General features: G+C 43.4%; 1 protein-coding gene across 16 annotated transcripts in view; it reads right to left on the minus strand.

The window, feature by feature from the left end:
- PPP2R5C (protein phosphatase 2 regulatory subunit B'gamma) overlaps positions 1-23,503 on the minus strand; it is a 169,722-nt gene that overhangs the window by 64,224 nt on the left and 81,995 nt on the right. For all 16 annotated transcript variants that reach the window (XM_055288138.1, XM_063643877.1, XM_055288130.2 and 13 more), the window contains one exon: positions 8,545-8,744. In XM_055288138.1, coding sequence (XP_055144113.1) covers positions 8,545-8,613 — 69 coding nt within the window. In that variant the 5' untranslated portion in view covers positions 8,614-8,744. The remainder of the gene's footprint in view (positions 1-8,544; positions 8,745-23,503) is intronic.

Raw genomic sequence — 23,503 nt, forward strand, 5'->3', positions numbered from 1 at the left:
CCTTGTGAGTGTAAACAACAGTGAATTGGGTGTCTGCCCCTGTTAACCCAAAGAGCTCTAAATAATATTAACAGATAAGTCCCATCTCAGGCCTTTCCTACACCAGGGCCCATGCTCTTTCCCCTGAACCAGCATTCCACTTGCTTAAGTCAGAAACCTGTGTGTTGGTTCCTCTCCCCAGGTATCTCAATCAAATCCACCCCGAATCGTGTTTCTACCTTCTTAACATCTCTGCATTTGCCCATTTCTCTCTGCCATCAAAGCCGCTTGGCTCATTCCACCACTTCTCTCCTGAAATGCCACAGTAGATGTTGAGCTAGTCCCTTCATGCGTCATTTTGACACCCATTCCCATCTATTCTTCACACTGCAGCCAGAGCAAACAGGGTGGTCCCAGCTCTCCCACACGACCTCAAGTCCTCAGGTTCCATCAAGCTCCCCATGATCTGGACTCCAGCCCCACCCAATCGGGAGCTCCAGGCTTGGCTCAAACCCAAACACGTCTTACCTTCTCTAGTCTTTGGGCCTTGGAGGAGCTGTTCCTTCTGCTGGGAACACTCCCCTCCCCTTCCCTTCTCTATATCGCTTTCACTGAGCCAGCTAGTCCTGAAGCGTTGGCTGCTGGTGTAGAGGCCACTGCTCTGGAGCGCCCTGGCAAGGGGTTAGGCCTCCTATGCCTGTGCTCTTACTAGACCTTACACTGACAGCCACTGCAGTCCTTGGCCCTCGTATTATAACGTCTGCTGCCTCTTCTTGTCTCCCAGACCAGTAAGGGTGGATGCCATATAGGTAGAGACTATATATTTTATTCCTTGGGGTAGCCCCAAGAGGTAGCACAGTGTCTGCAATACACATTTCTTGCATGATTGAGTGAGTACACCAGGCTGCCTTCTCAGTGATCCAGCACAATAGATTTGGATAATTCTAGAGAGGTCCACTCTAATGCGAAGTACTTCTGAGTCATCTGACTCATTCAACCACCAAGCCAAGCAATTCCTTTTCTGATCTTCAGGTTATTTTCATCTGTGACTATTAAGACTAGTCTTAATGCCCAAGTCTGCAGAAAACCTCATATTGAATGAATATTTATTGAGTCTATAAAAGGCAGTGTGCTGAATTCAGTGGAAGAAATACAAGAGTATAACAAGTTGTTCTCTGAGGGAATTGACGATCCAAAGATGGGACAATGCAGGACGATTATTCAAAGCAGTTATTAAAGTTTTGGTTTGCCTGAGGATGACCTGGAGAACAGTGAAAACACACAGCACTGCAACACACCCCCAGAGAGTCCACAGGTCTAGGGTGGGATCAAAGAATCTGCATTTCTTTTTCTTTGAGACGGAGTCTCACTCTGTCGCGCCCAGGCTGGAGTGCAGTGGTGTGATCTCGGCTCACTGCAACCTCCCACTCCCGGGTTCAGGTGATTCTTCTGCCTCAGTCTCCCAAGTAGCTGGGATTACAGGCACCTGCCACCACGCCCAGCTAATTTTTTGTTTTTAGTAGAGATGGGGTTTCACCACGTTGGCCAGGCTGGTTTAGAACTCCCAACCTCACGTGATCCGCCAGCCTTGGCCTCCCAAAGTGCTGGGATTACAGGTGTGAGCCACCGCACCTGGCCAAGAATCTGCATTTCTAACAAGCCTAAAGGCTGTTGAAGCTGCAGCCTTTGAGTAGCACTGTTTTCGAAAAGTAGCTCTCAAACTTTTTGGTCTCAGGCCCCTACTAAACTCCTCAAAACGGCTGCAAATCCTAAAAAACTCTTGTTTACAAGAATTATATCTATTGATATTGGCCACATTAGAAATTAAACCAGAGAAATTAAAAAATATCCCAACCTGGAAGGCTGAGGCAGGATGATTACTAGAGGCCAGGAGTTCAAGACCAACTCAGGAAACATAGCCAGACTCCATCTCTTTTTTTTTTTTTTTTTTTTTTTTTTTGAGACAGAGTCTCGCACTGTTGCCCAGGCTGGAGTACAGTGGCCCAATCTTGGCTCACTGCAACCTCTGCCTTCCAAGTTCAAGTGATTCTCCTGCCTCAGCCCCCTAGGTAGCTGGGATTACAAGCGTGCGCCACCAAACCCAGCTAGTTTTTGTAGTTTTAGTAGAGACGGGTTTCGCCATGTTGGCCAGGCTGGTCTCGAACTCCTGACCTCAGGTGATCCGCCTGCCTTGGCCTCCCAAAGTGCTGGGATTACAGGCGTGAGCCACTGTGCCTGGCCCAGACTGCATCTCTTAAAAAAAAATTAGCTAGGTGTGGTGGCGCACACTTGCAGTGCAGACTCAGCTACTTGTGAGGCTGAGGCAGGGGGAGGGGGAGGATCGCTTGAGTCCAGGAGTTGGAGTCTGCAGTGAGTAATGACCACGCCACTGCACTCTAGTCTGGGCAACAGAGCAAGACCTCATCTAAAAAAAAAAAAAAAAGGCTGGGCGCGGTGGCTCACGCTTGTAATCCCAGCACTTTGAGAGGCCGAGGCGGGCGGATCACGAGGTCAGGAGATCGAGACCACGGTGAAACCCCGTCTCTACTAAAAATACAAAAAAAAATTAGCCGGGCGTGGTGGCGGGCGCCTGTAGTCCCAGCTACTCGGAGAGGCTGAGGCAGGAGAATGGCGTGAACCCGGGAGGCAGAGCTTGCAGTGAGCCGAGATTGCGCCACTGCACTCCAGCCTGGGCGACAGAGTGAGACTCCGTCTCAAAAAAAAAAAAAAAAAAAAAAAAATCCATCATGTCTTAGTGTAAATGACATATATTTATGAATGATAACTATATTTTCCAAAACAAATTAAGTGAGCAAAGTGGCACTGTTTTACATTTCTGTAAATCTCTTTAATGTCTGTTTTAATAGAAAAATGCTAGATTATCATATCTGCTTCTGTGTTCAGAATGCTTAGGTTGAAATACAGGATGAAAGTCTGGTCTCACACAGACCACGTAGTTGACAAGGGAGGAGTATCTATCTAATAGTGTTTTTACGTCATTGTCTACATCAAAACTCAACCAGTAGTAGTTTATTAGGGGTGAGCTCCTGCATGCGTGCTGAAATCTTATCAATGGGGGTCTGTACTCTCACATTCAAATCCAGTGCTGGATTGTGCACTCTGAATGGCTCTCTTGCCACAAATGACTCTGTAACCTTTACCGGTCATCTGGAAAATACTTGTTCACCGAGGTGGCTCTTCCAAGTAGTGACTCACTTCATCATATCTATTAAAAATCCCGCGCATTCCCATCACCACTGAGCTCAGCAGGAGTGTCTGTAGCACTGGGAGGCTGAAGCTCACCCTGGTGCATAAAAATTTTCCAAAACTGAAAATTTCTGGCTGGGTGCGATAGTTCATGCCTATAATCCCAGCACTTTGGGAGGCTGAGGCGTGTGGATTGCTTGAGCACAGGAGTTCGAGACCAGCCTGGCCTATAGAGTGGAGATCCCGTGTCTACAAAAAATAAAAAAAATCAGCTGGGTATGGTGGGGCATGCCTGTGGTCCCAGCTACTCAGGAGGTTGAGATGGGAGGATCACTCAAGCCCAGGAGTTCGAGGCTGCAGTGGGCTATGACTGTGCCACTGTACTCCGCCTGGGCGACAGAGCAAGACCACATCTCTAAAAACAAAATGAAACAAAACTTCCCTAGAAAGCTCAAATTTTATCACTGACAACAAACTCTGTCAGTTATTTTCCTTAAAGTGACTTTCTCATTTTGCTTATTTTTTCAATAGATACCTGCCAAATACTCAAAGTCTGAATAACCGGTTTGTCTGTCAGTTTTCAGGTAAAAATGGTGTTCCATGAAAACAGCAGCAAGTTCAGCTGACAGCTCCACTGCACAAGCGCTTTCCCTCCTGACCTGCACCAGCAGCAGAAGAGCTTTATGAAAACTTCACATTTCATCGTAGAGTGCTAAGACCATGTGTGCACAAGGGTCATGAAATAATACAATTAATCTATTCTGCTGCTTCATTTAGACCACTAAGTGAAACCGGCCGTTTTTGTTTCTACTGGGGTGTATGGTTGTCAGCTTGGTGCCATCACTGTGCTTCTTGCTAAGGCGCCCGATGTTGTACCCACTACTGCTTCTGCACCATTGGTACAAATTTCAACACAGTGAAAAAGTCAATTAAATTCTTAGCAGTATGATGGAAATAGTTCTAACATCACAGACCCTCTGAAAGGCTCTCAAGGAGACCAGGTATCTGTGATCCCCTGATTTGGATGAGAACCCTGATTTAGAAGATAAGAGACTCTACGTTTCCTAATTTGGGGTCTACTGTAGGCTCTAAGAGGCTTGAACCCTCTGAAATCATGTAAAAACTGCTAGATATGTCAATTTTTCAGATTTTGAAAGGGTGCAACCCCTAATCTTAACTCTTTAGTTACTGTTAACAAAGCAGCTTTACTTTTACTACATTGAGTTTTTTAAAAGCTACAATTAGTTTTGCTACTGGTATTTTGACTATCAGAAGAAGGTCCATGCCCGAGAAACAGATTAACTAGATTATTTAATTGAAAAAACAGGTGGCTGATTATATTTAAATACAGCTGAAATTAATGATGGAGCTGGTATAACCTAGGCCTGGGAAACTGCATGCCAAAAGCTGGTTCCCCTCGGAATTGCTCCTCACCACCCGCATCTCTCTGAACCCAATAAGCTTTTTTATCTGGAAAAGGAAAGGGTCAAGCTAGATGATCAGTACGTTTCCATTAATTCTAGGTCTAAAGTCTATGATGTATAAAAATACACAACACACAAGGAGATGCTCAACATAACTGGTTGTTGGGAAATACACATCAAAACCACAGTGAGATACACTTCACATCGACCAGGACGGCTGTAATAAAACAGATCATAACAAGTGTTGAGGATATGGAGAAACTGAAACCCCCATACACTGCTGATACGAACGTAAAACGGTGCAGCCACTGTGAAAACGGGCTGGTAGTTCTTCAAAATGTTAAAGTTACCATGTGACCCAGCGACTCTACTCCTAGGTATATGCCCAAGAGATACGAAAACACACGTTCATACAAAAGCTTGTCTATCAATGTCCACAACAGTCATTCATAGCAGCCCCCAAATGGAAATAATACAGTGTCCATCAACAGATACATGGATAAATAAAATGCAGTATATCTGTATAACGGAATATTATGGAGCAATAAAAAGGAATGAGGTACTGGCATGTGGATGAACCTTGAGAACATTATGCTAAGTGAAGGAAGGCCGACACCAAAGGGTACATATTCTGTAATTCCACTTATACGAAATGTCCACAACAGGCAAATCCATAGAAACGAAAAGTCAATCAGTGGTTGCTCAGGGCTAGGGGCGGGTGAGGGAGGAGGGAACACTGGCAGTGACTATTAATGAGTACAGGATTTCTTTTTGAGGGGATGAAACTGTTCTAAAACCAGATGTGATACTGGCTGTACAATCCCATATTCATATTAAAAATCACTGACTCATACACTTTAAATGGGTGAATTCTAAGCTATGTGAATAATACCTCAGTAGATCTGTTTAAAAAAAACCATCTAGCAGTGCAGTCTAATACGCAGGATACTTAAAAGTAGCAGCATCAGGAGTACAACAACTATAAAGCTTTGGATTCTTCAAAAAAAGTGGAAATTAATGTCTCTGAAACTATTATGACCAAAATATACACACCCCCGCCCCCAACAAGAAACAAAGAGAACAGCAGGCATGGCTAAAGGCTGCTTAAGTGTTGAGCACACAGGGGTTCTAAGCTGCAGAGCTTCTCATCAGATGTGAACCACACAGAGGCCCAGGCTTTTGCTGCCTGCCACACCAGGCCTTGGCACTGCTTGGGAGAGAGGCCTTGTACCGGTTGCTTAAATTCTTGACAAGAGGGTCACAAACCACGGCCAGGCGCCACCCCACCGCCTGTGTTCTTCCTTCTTTCACTATACTTCTCATCAATGCCCTCTAGCTACAGAACAAAACAACAACAAAACCAAAAATCCAGTCTGTCCCCGCCCCCTATTCTACCTCCAGATCCAGATAAACAAGGGGTAGGGAAAGGCTATGTTCCCTTCTGAACTTAGAGCAGAAAGGAAAGAAAATAAACGGTCTCCTGCTCTCACAGTGACCACAGACAAACATCTCATGTGTGCCCATCTTCACGGGACAGTCTAATTCATCACCCAGTTTCCACTCCGCCCCTTCTTCCCGCCCACGTGGGCATAAGGCAGAAATCACATGCCCAGTCTTGCAACTCTATCTATTTCATCTGGATTACTTTTATTCATGGCATTACCGTAATCTAAAATGGTATATTATTGGTTGGCTTATTTTATGGTTGTCTCCCACATGAAAATGAAAGCTTTAGGAGGGCAGAAGTCTCGTTCGCCATTCTAAATTTCCTCACCCCAAAATGTGCCTGGCCCATGGTGGATGCTCAGCATCTGCTTACTGCTTAGGGAGCCCGGGGGCTGGCAGCGCTCTGGAGCCCGGCGCAAGGTTTGGGCGGGAAACAAGTTAATACAGCAGGAGGAGAATCAAGTTAGGAAGCAATTATAACAGGGAGAGGAGAGGCAATGATGACTTAATCTATAAAAACAGCCTCAAGGGCTTTTAAGTATCCTAAGTGGTGCCAGTAACCCACACTCAAACGAGAGGCGGTTTCAAGCAGTCGGGAGCACGCTTGGTTCAAGGGCGGGCATTTGGCCTGAACCAGGCCAACGGGAGCCTTGTCATTCTTTTTAGACTCTTCCCTCTTAGGTTAAATACTGGGAATCAGAGACTTTCTTAAACATAGGAAAATCTTCCACACGTGTAAACTTAATATAGAATTTATATACTTATAAATCTAACACATAGTAAAATAAAATGAATACATAATAAAGAAGCATTAAGCAATAGGGGGAAATGAAATATTCAATACATGATGTAGGGAGAAATAATTTTTCAATAATTTTAGAAGAAAATAAATTTAAAAGTAAATGAAGTTCTATCCCTAACACACATCATTAAAAAAAAAAACAAAACTGGAATGCTCCTAACACAAAGAAATGATAAATGCTTGAGGTTATGGAAACCCCAATTACCTGATTTGATCATTACAGATTCTATGCTTCTACCTAAATATCACATATACTCCATAAATATGCACAACTATTACATATCCATACCTAAAGGAAAAAAAGATTACAAAATGTAATGTGCAAAACAAAATTATGAAAGTAAAAGGAGAAAATATTAGAGATTTTTATGATTCTGGGGCTAGAGTTGGCCTCCAAAGTAATTGAGAGTTAAAATTAATGGAAGAAAAAAGCTATTCCCCAAGTGTCATTACTCTGAACAGGTAAGGTTTTAGGGTATATATTCTCTGCTCAGTTTATGCCTATTACTATTCTTCAGGCACAAGTCTGGGACAGGAACCCGCATGGCCTTTGCAGTCCTTAGGCCGACTACACGGTAGTCATGCCAGTGAATTCTGAACTTTAAGAGTTAAAAACAACAAGTTAAAACAATCAAGTTGATCTCAACCTCTGACACAGTAGACTGAACTACAACAAAGAACATTACTTTCATCTTTTTCCAAAGCAAACATACTAAAGAAGGAAATAAAAGTATTTTAGGTCAGTAAGTCCAGTCAATTCTGAAATATATAGCTTTGGAAAAAAAATCAGTAACTTAACAAAGAGTTCAATGAAAATTGGACTTAACATTTTACACTAAACCACACTGACTCCCCAATAAGTGTGTGTGTGTGGGGGGTACTAGTTTCAAAGGCAGATAAAATATAACAATTCAAGAAAAATCAACAGAAAACTGGATTTCAGTGTCAAACAATGAATTTGGTAATGGCACTGAATGAAGTGTTTCCAGGTGGTACTGATGAGGAATGGGCTGTAAAGTACGACAATTCAGAGGACTGAGATCTGGGGGCTGAATAAAACCAACAGTGACCTAACTGCAGGATGATAAGACTATCTCAGCTAGTCATGACATACTGTCATTGATAGAGGAATGACAGAGGAAGCACTGACAGGTGGCGGCCTTCTCAGCCAATCAGCATGGGCTGTCCTGATCCCAGCACTGACAGGTGGCGGCCTTCTCAGCCTATCAGCATGAACTATTCTGACACCAGCTTGGTTCTGTTAATATTTCAACTCCATCCCACCATTAGAATTTTCCTGCACATGGATGGACAAAATGTTTACTTCTGAACTATAAAAAGGCACTAGTATATTAATGTTAAATATGTTTTAAAAAAATTTAAAGATGATAAAATAATAGAAATACAAATTCTAACATTTCTACCCCATAGGGTAGTTGTGAGGATTAAATGAGTTAATAAATGCAAAGCACTTAGACTGGTCCCTAGAAGGCAACTGACTTCCCTTACTATTATTATCATTATAATCCAGGATACAAAGAAAATTTTTCATTCTTCAAGTACAACTACAAATTCTGGAACAGGAGGATTCTTCTCCTGGGTAGCACTGTGTTAGGCTCAGAGGTCTTGGCCTATCCTGTTTATAAATCAGAACTGGGACACACCGGTTAAACTGTAATCACTTACCATATGGACTACTTCTGGGTAAATAGGCTCTGTGATCACATTCCGATTATGGGTGATATATTCTACCATTTCACTTAAAGCAGCTCGTTTTACTTCCTTCCACTTTAGGTCACTTAGTGGATCAGAAACAAAGTCAAAGAGGACGCAACACTGACGTAACTTCTGGATAAAAAGCTTCTCTTGATCAGCAGGAGGAACATCTGAAAAGCAGAAAGCAAAGTATATTGATCACAAAAGTGCTTAACCCAAAGTTATTGTGAAACACATTTAAGCTTTCTTCTATTTTTATTTTGAATACAGATTCAAGAAAAATGGAGATGGGGTGGGGTAAACAAAGGTTAAATATTCCTTAAAGAAAATAAAAAGAAAAAACCCAGCTAGTCGCTGGTCATATTATATGTTTGGTACGATGAAGTTTTTATGCTTTTTAACTCTTTCAAACGATGTTGAGAGCACTGTTCGAAATAAACTCCATCTACATGTGTTCATTCAACAAATACTATCTGAGCAGCAGTGATCACAGGCACTGTGTTGGGCAGTGGAATGAGAGGCAACCAGTAAGGTCCATGTCTGGGGAAAGGGCATGGACACATTCACACCAGGTGATATCTGCAGAATTTAGGTTCAGGCAGGGTAAAAAAGACCAGAGGGGGAAGGGTGCCTCCTTATTTCTGTCTATAGGCCCTCAGCTTACAACATGGGAAGAGCAGGTGGTTGTCCACGCTTGCCAGATGACAAGCAGAGCAACTGGCATCAGTCCAAAGATGTAACAGTCCAAACTGACTGTTAACTTCAAACATTCAAAGAGTTCGCACCTTAGAGCCCCACCAAGCACACTGCATTTCCCTCATCCTGGTCTACAGCCAAGGCTTATCACACATGATGACTGACGTTAATGACGACGGCAATTTAGAAACAGCAATAACGATAACTATTACTTAGTGAGTGCTTACCTGGGCCAGATATCATCCTAAAAACTTTACATATATTGACACTTTCTTGCCATTTAATCTTTATAATAGCACAACAGAGATAAAGAAAGAGGTTTAGAAAATCACTGCAGGGCTGGCAAGTGGATGAAACTAAATTCAAACCAAGCTCTGAATGACTGTCCAGTATTCTGGGAAGTCTGGAAAACTTCTATCCGCCACTGTGAGCGTGACAGCTTCCCTGGGCTGAAGAGACCAGTGGTGATACTAATAAATGGGACTGACTGACATACACACTGAAATGTGTCAAAGATTTGCAAAATGTTTTAGGAGATTTGCATAACTCGGTGAACAAGTATTTTCCAAATGATGAATAAATAGTGTTAACACCATTCAAGGGCAAAAGAGCCATTCAAAGTACAAAGTAGACCACTTGATTTAATGGAATAAAATTTACAGACAGCTTTCACTGATATGGTTTCAGATTCCACATTACAGATTCCTTTAAGAAACTACCCATGCTAAGTTTTGGTGTAATATCAAAGCAAATGTCCATAACTATCTGAAAAGGCTACTAAAATACTCCTCCCTTCCCAACCACGTTTTCCCAAACTTCCACCAAAGCAACATATGGCAACAGACCGAATGCAGAAGCGGACAGGGGAATCCTTGTCTTAATGTCTCGTAGTAAGCCAGACATTGCAGAGATTTGCAAAAATATAAAACTACGCCACTCTTACCACTAAATTAGTTTTTGTTTTGGAAAACATGGGTATTTTCTTTCTTTCTTTTTGAGACAGAGTCTCACTCTGTTGCCCAGGCTGGAATGCACTGGTGTGATCTTGGCTCACTGCAACCTCTGCCTCCCGGGTTCAAATGATTCTTGTGCCGCAGCCTCCCCAGTAATTGGGACTACAGACGTGCGCCACCACACCCAGCTAATTTTCATATTTTGAGTAGAGACGGGGTTTCACCATGTTGGCCAGGCTGGTCTCGAACTCCTGGCCTCAAGTGATCCACTTGCCTTGGCCTCCCAAAGTGCTGGGATTACAGGTGTGAGCCACTGCGCCTGGCCAACGTGGCTAGATCATTAAAAATGTGTTATTTCTGTTAACATGTAATAGGTTTATTATATTTTAATAAATTAATAAATACATGTTTAAAAATTTCTCCAGTTTAATTTCAAATATGTCAGTAGCAATAGCTAAATTCACATAAAGAGTGCTCTGTGCTCTTTCGGGTCCTGCAGAGTTTTTTAGGAGCACTGGGTCCCTGAGACCCACTGCCCCATGCCAGCCTCGCTCCAGGGAGTATCCTGGGGGCGGCGGAGTTTTCCTGCTTTCCTGCAGCTCCTGCACTTCCTCTGGCGCCGAGCATTTCCACACTCCTCTTGCCCTTCCCTGCCCCTACTGTCCACTTCCTGTTGAGGTTTCTTCTACAAGGCCTTTCCTTACTGCCCAGGTAAGATGTATGACTCTGAGCAAGTCATCTGGCACTTGTTAGTGCTTTAAGCAGTTAGCTATTTGCTTAATACCTCTTACTTCCAACTAGATGCTTTTTGAGGGTAGGTGCCATGTGACTATGTCTTCTAGTTCTCTGTATGCCCAAATTCCCAACATTGAGCCTTGCAAATAACAGGCACACAGACTCTGCTGTCTGAGCAGATCCGTTCTGTAGGAAGCTACGGTTTCCCTGTCTCCTACACTGCATTCAGAGATCAGAAGCACACACGCAAGGCCATGGGAGTGGGGTGTACTGCCTGTAGGATCCTAAAACACCATGAGAACAAAAATTTTATTCCTAAATACTCTGAGAACTCAGTGTCTGTGCAACTATTTGAAACGAGTAACTGTCATTACAGTGTTCAGGACTCTTCACATTCAGATATCCAGTCTTTCTCGATGAAAAAGGTTCATTTTTGGAATTACCTCTTTGCTTGCCTTCAATTCTCATCAATTCTACACCTTTGTTTGTACCCTAATTTGCCAGGATTGCCTTAAATGAGCTCACGCGTGTTGTCGCAGCCTGTGTATTTGGAGCTGTTTGGCATTCTCACATTCTTGGCACTACAGAGAACTGAGAGTCCACCGTTCTCCCTAAGAGCCACGCTATGCACAGCTTGGCTCCTGAGGAGTGGCCAGTTAAGTTCTTTAAGAACATGTCCTCGCCAAATCCTCCTAACAGCAGTTCAAGCCAGTGCCGTTACTCCCATCTGGAGGCGAGGACACAGGTACGAGAGCCAACCCAGCTTGCCTAAGTCCACGGTGCTATGAAGTGGCAGATACAGACACGAGGGCCAAATGTACCCTTTTCAGGGAATTGAAACTCAAAAGGATGTTGGGATCATTCAGAGTGGAGTTAAATAACTCTTATATGCCTCCAAATGCCCTAAAAGCATCATTCGCTTTATAAACACTGCACAGTAACTGATACTCAGAATGAAGACTAAGTTGTCATCCAAACACAAAAGCAAATTTATTATAATTAAGAAGGAACAGATGAGTAACACTGTTTTTAATAAAATTTCTATCCAAACTGTTCTAAAAGGCAAGTGAATTTCAATTCTCCTAGGCTTCCAGACAGGGTGTTTCTGTACTATTTTTGCTTATGGACCATAAGCAGATACTCTTGTGATTATAATCTCATGAGCTCTTTTTATCATTTAAAAAATCTCATTTGACTATTTTCTTTTTAAAGAATTTTGCTGTTTTTAAAAAAACCTGTAACAATGAATTGGGTACAAAAGTAAAAAACTGCATCCTTGGGCCCTATCAAATATTTCCATATTTTTTTTGAATGCAAGTTAATTCAACAACTTCTTCATCAACATATTTAAAAAATCTTATTTTCTGCTGCGTTAACAGGACTGTACCACTGGGAAACAAAAATGGGTGGAGGTGGTGGAAGAATATGCTTTATACCTTTATGCATTCTGATTTTAACAGTAAAGTATTACAAATGCCTTATACTTGTATAGATCATTTTAGCTTTTCCCATTATTTTAATTAATATGTTATTGTGAATTTGACACAATTTCCAAATATTTCAAGATAAATCCTCAATCATACCCAAGAACAATATACATGGACATACTCAGCAAAACCTGTAGGGGGAGAGGAGAAAAGACCCAGGGCATCCAAAACGACAGAAAGAAGGTGGAGATAAGAATGTGCTATTCTGGCCGGGTGCAGTGGCTCATGCCTGTAATCCCAGCACTTTGGGAGGCCGAGGTGGGTGGATCATCTGAGATCAGGAGTTCGAGACTAGCCTAGCCAACATGGTGAAACCCCATCTCTACTAAAAATAAAAAATAATTAGCTGGGTGTGGTGGCAGGTGCCTGTAATCCCAGCTACTTGGGAGGCTGAGGCAGGAGAACAGCTTGAACCCGGGAGGCAGAGGTTGCAGTGAGCTGAGATCATACCACTGTATTCCTACCTGCGTGACAGAGCAAGACTCTGTCTCAAAAAAAAAAAAAAAAAAAATGTGCTATTCTTTAAAAAACGTATTTACTAAAGGGAAGCCTGTTATTAATCAGTGATAGAGATGCTTAACAAAGATCTCCTTTAAAGTAGGCTGGGAGCACTCCTGTCTAGCTTTATACATGCTCCTGGTCCCAGCAGTCAGGGAGGTACAGGAATTGAATGCAGTTCATTGGTCACTGATATCTAGAGTGCAGGGTGAGCCTGGGGGTTACTCAAGATTGGGACGCAGGAAGAAAACAGCAGAGTGTCTATTTATACTTTCTTCTTCTACAAAGAACAAGAAATTACGACATACTAATATTCAATATACAAATTTACACGCAGTGGAGGTGTGTGCTGGAGGTTGTTTTTGCTGCCAGGCAAGCGTCGACAGAAGAGTTTGGAGACCACTACTGGGCAGTGAAGACTTTTGTAAATGAGTCCTAAATGGCGAATACCACAGCCAACTTCACTGATGTTGCTAGCAACATGTACCTCAATTACAGAAGGGAGTGAGAGCTGTGACATACATCCTTAGCCACCAAATCACAGAATATGAGGAAGTAAAGCTGAATTACTAAATTGTCACTATGCACCAAGAGGCATCGTGTAAACTGTTTGTGGATAGGAAACTGATTGAAAAAAAGAAGCCAAGCCCACATTTACATGACAAGTCTTGGTGGTCAAAAGAAATGCGCCAAGACACCATAAAGGACCAACTTTCAGCATGGCAGCTGCAGAAAGAGCAGAACCAGGACTTTCTGCTGCACAGATGTTGGGGCCTTCCAAATAAGCATTACCCCGATGGAGCAAGGAGACACAGCTGCAAAAACTACCAGCCTTGACAGCGACAACTCAAAAGATACCCCAGAAGGTGCAGGCTTACAAGGGTGGGAAGTACTGCCTGGTCACTCACGTAATATTCATTAAGCAGCTGAAGCAGTCAAGTTTCAAACGCAGAGACCACAGCGTGATCAGGTCAAGCACCACCCTCAGCTTCCATGCACGTTTTTATTTTTTTAACTAGAGACAGGGTCTCACTATGTTGCTCAGGCTGGAGTACACTGGTATAGTCCTGGCTCACCGCAACCTCGACCTTCCAGGCTCAAGCCATCCTCCTGCCCGAGCCCTTTGAGTAGCTGGGACTACAGGCATGCACCACCACACCCAGCTAGTTTTTAAATTGTTTATAGAGACACAATCTCACTATGTTGGCCAAGGCTAGTCCTGAACTCCTGGGCTCAAGTGATCCTCCTGCCTCAGCCTCCCAAAAATGTTGGGATGACAGGCGTGAGCCACCACACCAGCCCCACACGCATTCTTCCATGCAGGGTGCTCCCAGGGTCCTGGGGAGGTCTATGCAAGTGGCGAGCCCACAGACGAGATCTCACGCAAAACAGAAAGAAGTGCTCAAGCTCTCGGAAAGGCAGGAACCAACCTTCAGCGATGCTGCCATCTTGTCTTTCAAGTATATTTATTCTTAGTACAAAACGAGTAGGAACAAAGTTGAACTAACAACTTGGGGCAAATTTAATATGTACTAAATTCCACTCCCCTCTATGTCCCAGATGAGGAAACTTAGCAGAGGATGATTTTCCCCTGCCAAGTAAGCAAAGGCTCAGCAGTACTATTTTGTTTTTAAAGATAATATTTACATGCCATTTTTTGAAATGAACATTTCTCCATGACTTCTAGTGTCTCCTCTGTCCGAGAGCCGTGTCTGTGCAGGCAGGGCTCTCTCTCTTCTTGGCCACTGCCGCAACCTGCACCACCTGGAGTCTGAGTTTCTAGAGCCCTAGAAGACTCGATGTCTGGTTGATTCCTGGCCTGGTCCCTCCTCACGTTTTCGCTGCTCATGGCCCTTTATATTTCCCATACAGATCTGGGGAGAACTTAAGAATATGGCAGGATTGAGCCTTCTAATCCATGAACAAGGACTATTTCGCCAATTACTCAAGTTCTCTTTAAATGTCTCCCAATACAGTCTTCTAATTTTCTTCTAAAAATGTGCGAAACATTACATTTTAGATTTTATTCTTAGGTATTTGCTATGTTTTGATGTGATCGTCAATGATATCTTTAAAAACATTTAATTTTCTAACTGCTGTTGCAATACAGAAAAAATGGCTTTTGAGTATCACTTTCATATGTAGCTATCTAGGTAAATCCCTCTGGTTTTCCTTTCACCTGCAAGTCCCCACACCGTTCTTCTCTTTCTCATCTACTGTGCTGACCGGGACCTCCGAGCAACGCTGAGAGGAGCAGTGAGAACGGCCCCTTGCACCCATCCCTGACTCAGAGCGGAGCTTTTACCATTGATTTGATGCTTGCTCTAGCAGCCTGTGGATAACAGTTACCTGAGTAAGAAACTGACCTATGGATTCAATGCTATCCCAATCCATATCCCAACACACACTTCTGTGGAACTGAATACATGGATTCTAAAACGTATGTGGAAATGCAAGGGGTTAAGACTAACCAAGACACCCCCGAGAAGAACAAAGCTGGAGGACTTGCTGTTCCAGAAATCAAGACTTCCTGTAAAGCTTCATGAATGAAAACAGCCAGGCTCTGTGCTGTCACACAGGCTCATGCATAAATCGACACCTGACTTGTGACAGCAGTGGGTTGCAGAGGAGTGAAGAAAAGTCGTCCTTTTAACACGTTGTGTTGGGACAACTAGGTACACAGGGACAAAAAAGAAAGAAAAAAGAACAAAGAAAGAAAGGACGGAACTGCATCAAATTATATACATATATATTAAAAAAACAAACTCCTGGTGGGTTATAGACTTAAATTTGAAAGGCAAAACTCTAATGCTTTTAAAAAATAATATAGAAGAATGTCTTACATAGGGAAAGAAGTAGAGAAGGACTTCCTTAGACACAAAGCCAGTAATCGTTAAAAGATGGTTGATCTATATTGAAATTAAACATTTTTCTTCATCAAGACACCCACAAGGATGAAAAGGTAAGTCACAGGATAGAACTATTTGAATACATATAACCAATAGACTCATATCCAGAATATATAAACATGTCCAATAACTCAGTAAGAAAACTTCAGAGTACAAATAGAAAAACAGGTAAAAGTCTTAACCAGGTTCTTCACAAAATATATCCAAATGGCTAACCACGTATGAAGGGATCATCACTCTCATTAATAACCACCAGAGAAATGCAAATTAAAACCACTACGGCCATTCAACAAGTTGTGAATAAACTCATTTCCTGTTACTTAAGAAGAATATATAACTGGTCCTGGGTATATAACAATTACTTATAAAAATGAAACAAAGTATATCATATCCAGGAATAAATAAAATTATGTATAATTGACATAAAACTGTGGAAATGCATTCCCACTGGGAAACGTTTCTCACTATGTATTTGGAATTGAAAATACTTAGCATACAGTCAGTGTGGTAGTGTAAAAGTAGCAGTCATTTAAATATAATGAATGTAAAGCAAAAAAACAAAAAAACACTACGGCCAACACCAAATAATGCCTCAAGGAGCTGCTTTGTGGCTGGAGCCCGAACACCACCCATGGGTGGGGCAGTGCGTTATCAATGGTGTTGAGGATACACGTGGCTGACAGCTAGGACAGCACTCCTGGCATACCACCTCACGACACTCACATACACATGCATCACAACCGAGGTAAAGGAATGTCCACAGCACACCGTCCTAACAGCTCAGACTAGAAACAACCAAATGCCCATTAGTGGTGGATTAGGTAAATGCAAATGCAGTCTCTATAACATTCCAAAGCAATAGCGATGAATGAAATACAGCTACACACAATATGGATATGCCTTACAAAATACTGTTGCATCAAAGGGGCAGATAAGGAGGATTTATTCAGTATAATTTCATTTATAGGAAGAAACAGGAATCCCTAAAACTATAAAAGACTTAACAGGGGGCTTTTAGGGTGCCGAGCCTGAATGGTGGTTATGTGGGTATTTGCTTTATAATTATTCACTACACATTTGTTTCATATGCTTCTGTATGTGGGTTACATTTCAAATAACAAAGGCTAAAGATACATGCATATGGCTAAAAAATGAAAATGGAAAGAACCTAGTGAGACGTGAGTCTCCTTCCACGCACCCACCCTCTGGACTCCCTCTCTTCTCCCAACTCCCGCTGTTGCCAATCGGGGTGTCCCTGGGCTGCTCCAGGGGTGCACTCGGGGGCACGACTGTCAGCCGTTTCTTGTGTGGTTTTAGATGCATCAACACCGACGACCTCTAAACTCACCTGGATCTACCTGCGACCAGAAGACACACTCGCACTCACGAAATCTCAACAGTTTCTTTTTTTTGAGACAGAGTCTCGCTCTGTTGTCCAGGCTGGAGTGCAGTGGCATGATCTCAGCTCTCGGCTCACTGCAACCTCTGCCTCCTGGGTTCAAGCGATTCTCCTGCCTCAGCCTCCTGAGTAGCTGGGACTATAGATGCCCGCCACCACGCCTAGCTAATTTTTGTATTTTTAGTAGAGATGGGGTTTCACCATATTGGCCAGGCTGGTCTTGAACCCCTGACCTTGTGATCTGCCTGCCTTGGCCTCCCAAAGTGCTGGGATTACAGGTGTGAGCCACCACGCCCGGCCCCCCAACACAGTTTCTAACGTTCCTCTACATAGTGTGTCATGTTGAAGAATTTAAGCTTCGAATTTTTTGATTGAAAAACTTTCCCAATTAAGATAAGGATCTAAGTGATCTCTAATTTTTTTTCTATTTATATAAAGATTCTCTCTTAAAAGAAAGATCAGTAATTATGCTTGCAAATGGATAAAATAAAAACTGTGGTATGACGTGCTTATCAGATCTAAAGCATGGGTGGGGAGCAATTGGGATATAAGAACTAAAGTCTCAAGGCCGGGCGCAGTGGCTCATGCCTGTAATCCCAGCACTTTGGGAGGCTGAGGAGGGCAGATCACGAAGTCAAGAGATTGAGACCATCCTGGCCAACATGGTGAAACCCCGTCTCTACTAAAAATACAAAAATTAGCTGGGTGTGGTGGCACGTGCCTGTAGTCCCAGCTACTTGGGAGGCTGAGGCAGGAGAATCGCTTGAACCCAGGAGGCGGAGGTTGCAGTGAGCCGAGATCACGCCACCACACTCCAGCCTGGCGACAGAGCAAGACTCCATCTCAAAAAAAAAAAAAAAAAAAAAAAAAAACAAACAAAAAAACAGGATTACAGTCTCAGAGCAGCCCCAACCATGAGGACACAGCCTGCATCACTAGGAAGTATTTTGCAAACGCATCCCATACATACACGCCAGGCACTGTGCTAGGCACTGATGATAGACACATTAAAACACAGTATCTAACCTAAAAGAAAACTACCAGAATATGGGAGGTGATGAATTCTGCTGGGAGACATGCGGATGAAGGCTCAGGGAGAACAGGAACCATAGCTGAGGAGAGGCTGCAGTTGCTGGGAAGGCACTGAAGGCCGCACTAAATGGGGAGACTGTCTAGAGGCACTCACTCGTCAATCACAGGGGCCTGACGTTACAGGAGAGATGACGCTGCATTCTCCTGGAAAATCAATTTTCCTCAAAAGACAGTATCTTAACAATGAGGACAATTGATTATATTTTACATACCCTATGTTAATCATACTGGATGCTTAATTATAAATTTTCCCAGAGGAGGAACTTTGTCTTTTTACCATTTTTATCCTCAGCATCTAAAACTGGCCAGCACATAGTGGGACCACAAATGTTTGCTGAATGAACAGATCCATCTGAGGAAAACAAATTCAGGTAATTTAACTGAGAGGTACCGTAATTTGAAATATATTTATATCAAAATAACACCACCTGTATCAGAGTAGAATGTGACATCTACATAAACTTTTAAGATAAAACTCAGGTCTTCAAAGCAACTGCTCTTAGTAGGCATTTCTCTTCTGTGGAATCTCTGCAGTCAGAGGTGCTTTGACAGAAAAATCTAAAAAGTACTGTGGGAAGAGAGATTTGAATCAGAGGATTTTTAAGCAGATGAGCGACCCAACTTGATCTCTGTTCAGGAGAGAAACGGGTGAACTGAAACCAAGAAGCCAGAGGTAGGCAGTTCTCCTTCAGAAGAGAAGGGCCTTAGCTACAGCCCATGAATCCAGCCCTCAGCCCTCTCCTAGGCAAACCCGACACGCAAGCTCTGCCTTCCCAGGTACAGGCCTGCCAGCCCTCATTTTTGATAACAAGCATCTCTTACTCTATAAATCCAAGCTTCTACGACTTGAAAGCTCGATAAACATTAAGAATGAAATACTTCTATATATCTGCAAAATGTCGAGACTAACTTCTACCCTGACCCTTAGCACCTACATAACTTCAAAATTGGGTTAATCTTCTCGCACTGTTTGTAACTCGGTTGATGACTTCTGAAATTTACAATAAATCTTAATTTCAAAGTGCAAATGTCTTATTTTATCCATTCTAATATATACATTTTCCATATTAATGTCTCTAAAATCAAGCTGCATCTTTCACTTTCACTTTTTCTTTTTTGGTAATTCTTTAAAAATGGTTTGGACTACAAGGAACAGTGCCTTAGGTGTGATGAGACATGGTATCTTAGCTTCCCTACACACATGTGCCTCTACTCAGGTTTCTAAATGGTTATTATTTCATTCAAATGTAGCCAATGTCCCCGCCTCCCTCCAGGTCTGTCTGTACCACCCAATGTGAAGGAGTTGAAGCAAGCTGGCTTCAACGTGCCCACTCTAAGTGTTCCTGCTTCCAGAGTGTGGCTGCCTGTAGCTAGGTCTGTTTGGTGGGGCTCCATGAGAAACCCGGAGAGGTGGTGCACAGCCCTTCCTGTCACCAGAGATGCTGAAACCATCTTTCCACTCCGTGTGGGTGGATTTCGGGCAAAATGAACAGTACCACCAGGTACATCTCATTTGGGTATAAATTTGGTAACGTGGAGCTGGTCTGCAGTTTCTACACCGACCCTCTTGTTTACATGTTTGGATAGAGACAACCCGTGGCTCACAATCCACCACGAACGTTCCAATGCTGTGGTTTATCCAGCTTTGTTGTACACATTTACCAAAGTTACATTATCTTTCCTGGAGAGGAAGATCTGCTAACCCCAGGACCAAGCTGGGGTTCCCTCACAAACCTGAGCTGCTTCTACCTTAAACCCTTTGGGTTTTTCTGATTCATGAGGCTGGTTTTATCTGCATATGAAGAAAGGGGTAATATTCACTTTCTCCACAACTTTCTACCACCAACCCCATCATCCTTTTCTCATTAATTAACAGTATAATTTAAGAAGGCAGATATTTTTCATTTCAAAAGGCAGTGGTTGAAGCCAAATTTTAGTTCATTCATGCTTTCCACCCATGAAGACTGGCAGCTTCTACCAGGGAATGGGTGGGGAAGGGTGGGGTGGAGTGGAGTGGAGAGGCGCCCGGATGGAGAGAGGTCAGGCTGAAATGGGCAAAGGCCAGGAGAGGCTGCTTTCCTCGGAAAAGCTCTTCAGTGAATTTTTCAGTAAAGGGAGTCACATGGAAGAACAAACTGACTCCCAGTTCAGACTCCGCCAAATCAGAACATGGTAAAGTCATGAAACTATTCTCAGCCTCAGGCTCCTCAACTGTAAAATCTCCTGTGGACACACATGCACATTCAGAATGAACCTTCACTCCGGCTGCAGGCAACAAGAGGAATTCAATGGTGTTAGCTGAATTGGAAGATTCAATTTTTTTTTTTTTTTTTAAAAAAACAGGGAAAGGTTGAGACAGGTCAAACAAACTCTTAGGGATAAAGATATAAATCCAGCACAGCATTATTTCCAGATACAGGCCATATTTCCCAGTTAAGACTCTAGTTCTAGAAAGCCTTGTGGAGAACAGACACGCAGGGCACTGATTACTAAATGCTCAACACCCTTCGTGCAGCCCGTATCACTTCATCTTCCACTTTCACTAGCACGACTGGTGAAACACTGAATATTAATAATATTACTGCACCTGGTGGCCAGAAGCTCCAACAATGCAGTAGCTCATTTATCCAAAGAACAAAGGCAGGTACCGTCTCAGGAAAAGTAACAGCTCTTAACATTTGACAAGAAGATGTAATAAGATCTTTTCAATTCCATCTTGAAATTGATTCCAGAACCTTCAATATGTTTAGCAGCAGACAAAGCAGTGTAGAGGTGTGAAAAAGATACACTGAAAATACACACACATTTTTTTCAGTCCCTTTTTATGCTCTCTACTCCCTTTCTCCATGTCTCACACAGAGGAGGTTCAAGTGCTTCCTTCTAGACACGAACTCTTGCTGAAGCTTGGCTCTTCCTTCAAATACGTCCAGCCGGGGGATGGCGGCAGGGAGGGTCGGTGAAAGACACAACCCAATGAGCGTGTGGCCTGTGTGCCAGGACCTACTGGGCCCTGGGCTGCTCCCGGAGCTCCAGCCTTGCAGAGGCAGCCTGGGGATCAGGGCCACAGAGCAACACAGGTACCATGTCACGTGCCAGAAACCACGATATCAGGACTGTGTGCACGTGTGTGTCCAATCTCTGGGGAGGTATGACAGAGAGAAACTAGTGCCAGACCGCTCCGGCCCCTCCCGCAAGCTGCCAGCCTCCTTGAACTTGTCACATACCCACTGCTCCACTCTCTAAGATTTGAATTAGTTACCTGGTATTGGTATTAACCTACTTTGCGTTCCAGCCTCCACCTCACCTGGCCATCAACTCAAAACAAAAAAAAAAATCACTTTAAGATGGATGATGATGAAAATGAGCACCAGCCGTCTTTAAGAACTGTCACAGGGGCAAAGGATGAATTGTGCGTTGTTGAGGCAGAGGCAATGAATGATGAAGGTAGTCGGATTAAGGTAACGCTGATGGCTTTGAAAACATCTGTACAGCCAAGGGCTTCCCTTGGGCTATGAAATACCACCACCTGTGGCCTTGTGGGTGACGTGTGGTTCAAGGCCCATGTGTATCAATGGATGGCACTTAGTAGCTGGGGAGGACGATGCAGAGTCAGAGAGACAGGAGGATGTGAAACTCTTCAGAATATCTGGAAAGCGATCTTCCCCTGGAGGTGGTAGCAAGGTTCCACAGAAAAAAGTAAAGTTTGCTGCTGCTGAAGATGATGATGATGAAGATGAGAAGGAAACTGAGGACAAATCTCCAGTGAAGAAATCTATACGAGACACTCTACCCAATCATGCACAAAAATCAAACCAGAATGGAAAAGACTCCAAGTCACCAACGTCAAGAAAAGGTCGAGAATCCTTCAAAAAATAGGAAAATACTCCTAAAACACCAGAAGAACTGCAGAAGACATTAAAGCAAAAATGCAGCCAAGCATAGCAAAAGGTGGTTCTCTTTTCAAAGTGGAAGCCAAGATAATCAATTATGTGAATGGCTTCTGGATGACTGACTAGGGGACTATTCAAGATCTCTGGCAGGGCAGGAAGTCTCTTTAAGAAAATAAACAGTTAAAAATTTTCCATCTTGTTTCATATCTCTAACAGTTGATATCTGGCAGTCCTTTTTATAATGCAGAATGAGAACTTTCCCTACTATGTTTGATAAATGCTGTCCAGGTCCATTGTCAAGAATATGTTGTCCAAAATGCCAATTTGTTTTAGATAGGGTCTTGCTCTGTCACCCAGGTGGGAGTGCAGTGGTGTGATCACAGCTCACTGTAGCCTCAACTTCCTGGGCTCAAGTGATCCTCCCACCCCAGCCTCCCAAGCAGTTAGAACCACAGGCACATGCCACCACTCCTGGCTAATCTTTCTATTTTTTTGTGGAAGACAGAGTCTTGCTATGTTGCCCAGGTTGGTCTTGAATGCCCAGGCTCAATCAATCTTTCCCCTCTGACCTACCAAAGTGCTGGGATTACAGGTGTGAGCCACTGCACCCAGCCCAAAATGCCTGTTTAGTTATTAAAGATGGAACTCCACTCTCTGCTTGGTTTTAAGTATGTATGGAATGTTACGATAGGACATAGTAGTAGCGGTGATCAGACAGGGAAATCGTGGGGAGATAAAAAAAAATACATGCGAAATAAAACCCAGTATTTTAATAAAGTAAAAAAAAAAAAAAAAAAGACACATCACTCCCATCCACGCCCTCCCGAGCTAAGGCTGGTCTACCCGTGCCAGGTGTGAGCAGGCACCACAGCCACGCTGCTCTCAGGGGACTGACCGCACCTAGGGAGGGCTGGACACAGATGCATGACCTGGAGGATGATTCTGGGATAGAAGATAAGCAGGTGCCCCTCCGGTGGTGACGGTCGGTGACACACAGCTCCCCAGTACAGTACCGTCATGCCTGTTACCAGCACACCTGGGTGGGGACCCTGATGAGTGCATGCAGAGCACGCCGGTCAGGGCCAAACCCCAGCTTGCTCCTCACTCCCCTTTCCTCAGGATGCTCCAGTGGCCGCTCACCAGCCAGGAAAGCAAACCAGCAAGCAAAGAAGCCACTGAGAGCCCACGGGCGCTCCTGCCCTCTCCTCCTGTTTCAGTGGGGACTCGAGGGGGCAGGCTGCACCTGGAAACCTTGGCTTTCAACTGCTTT

The sequence above is a fragment of the Symphalangus syndactylus genome, chromosome 8 (assembly GCF_028878055.3).
Source record: "Symphalangus syndactylus isolate Jambi chromosome 8, NHGRI_mSymSyn1-v2.1_pri, whole genome shotgun sequence".
NCBI classification, from domain to species: domain Eukaryota; kingdom Metazoa; phylum Chordata; class Mammalia; order Primates; family Hylobatidae; genus Symphalangus; species Symphalangus syndactylus.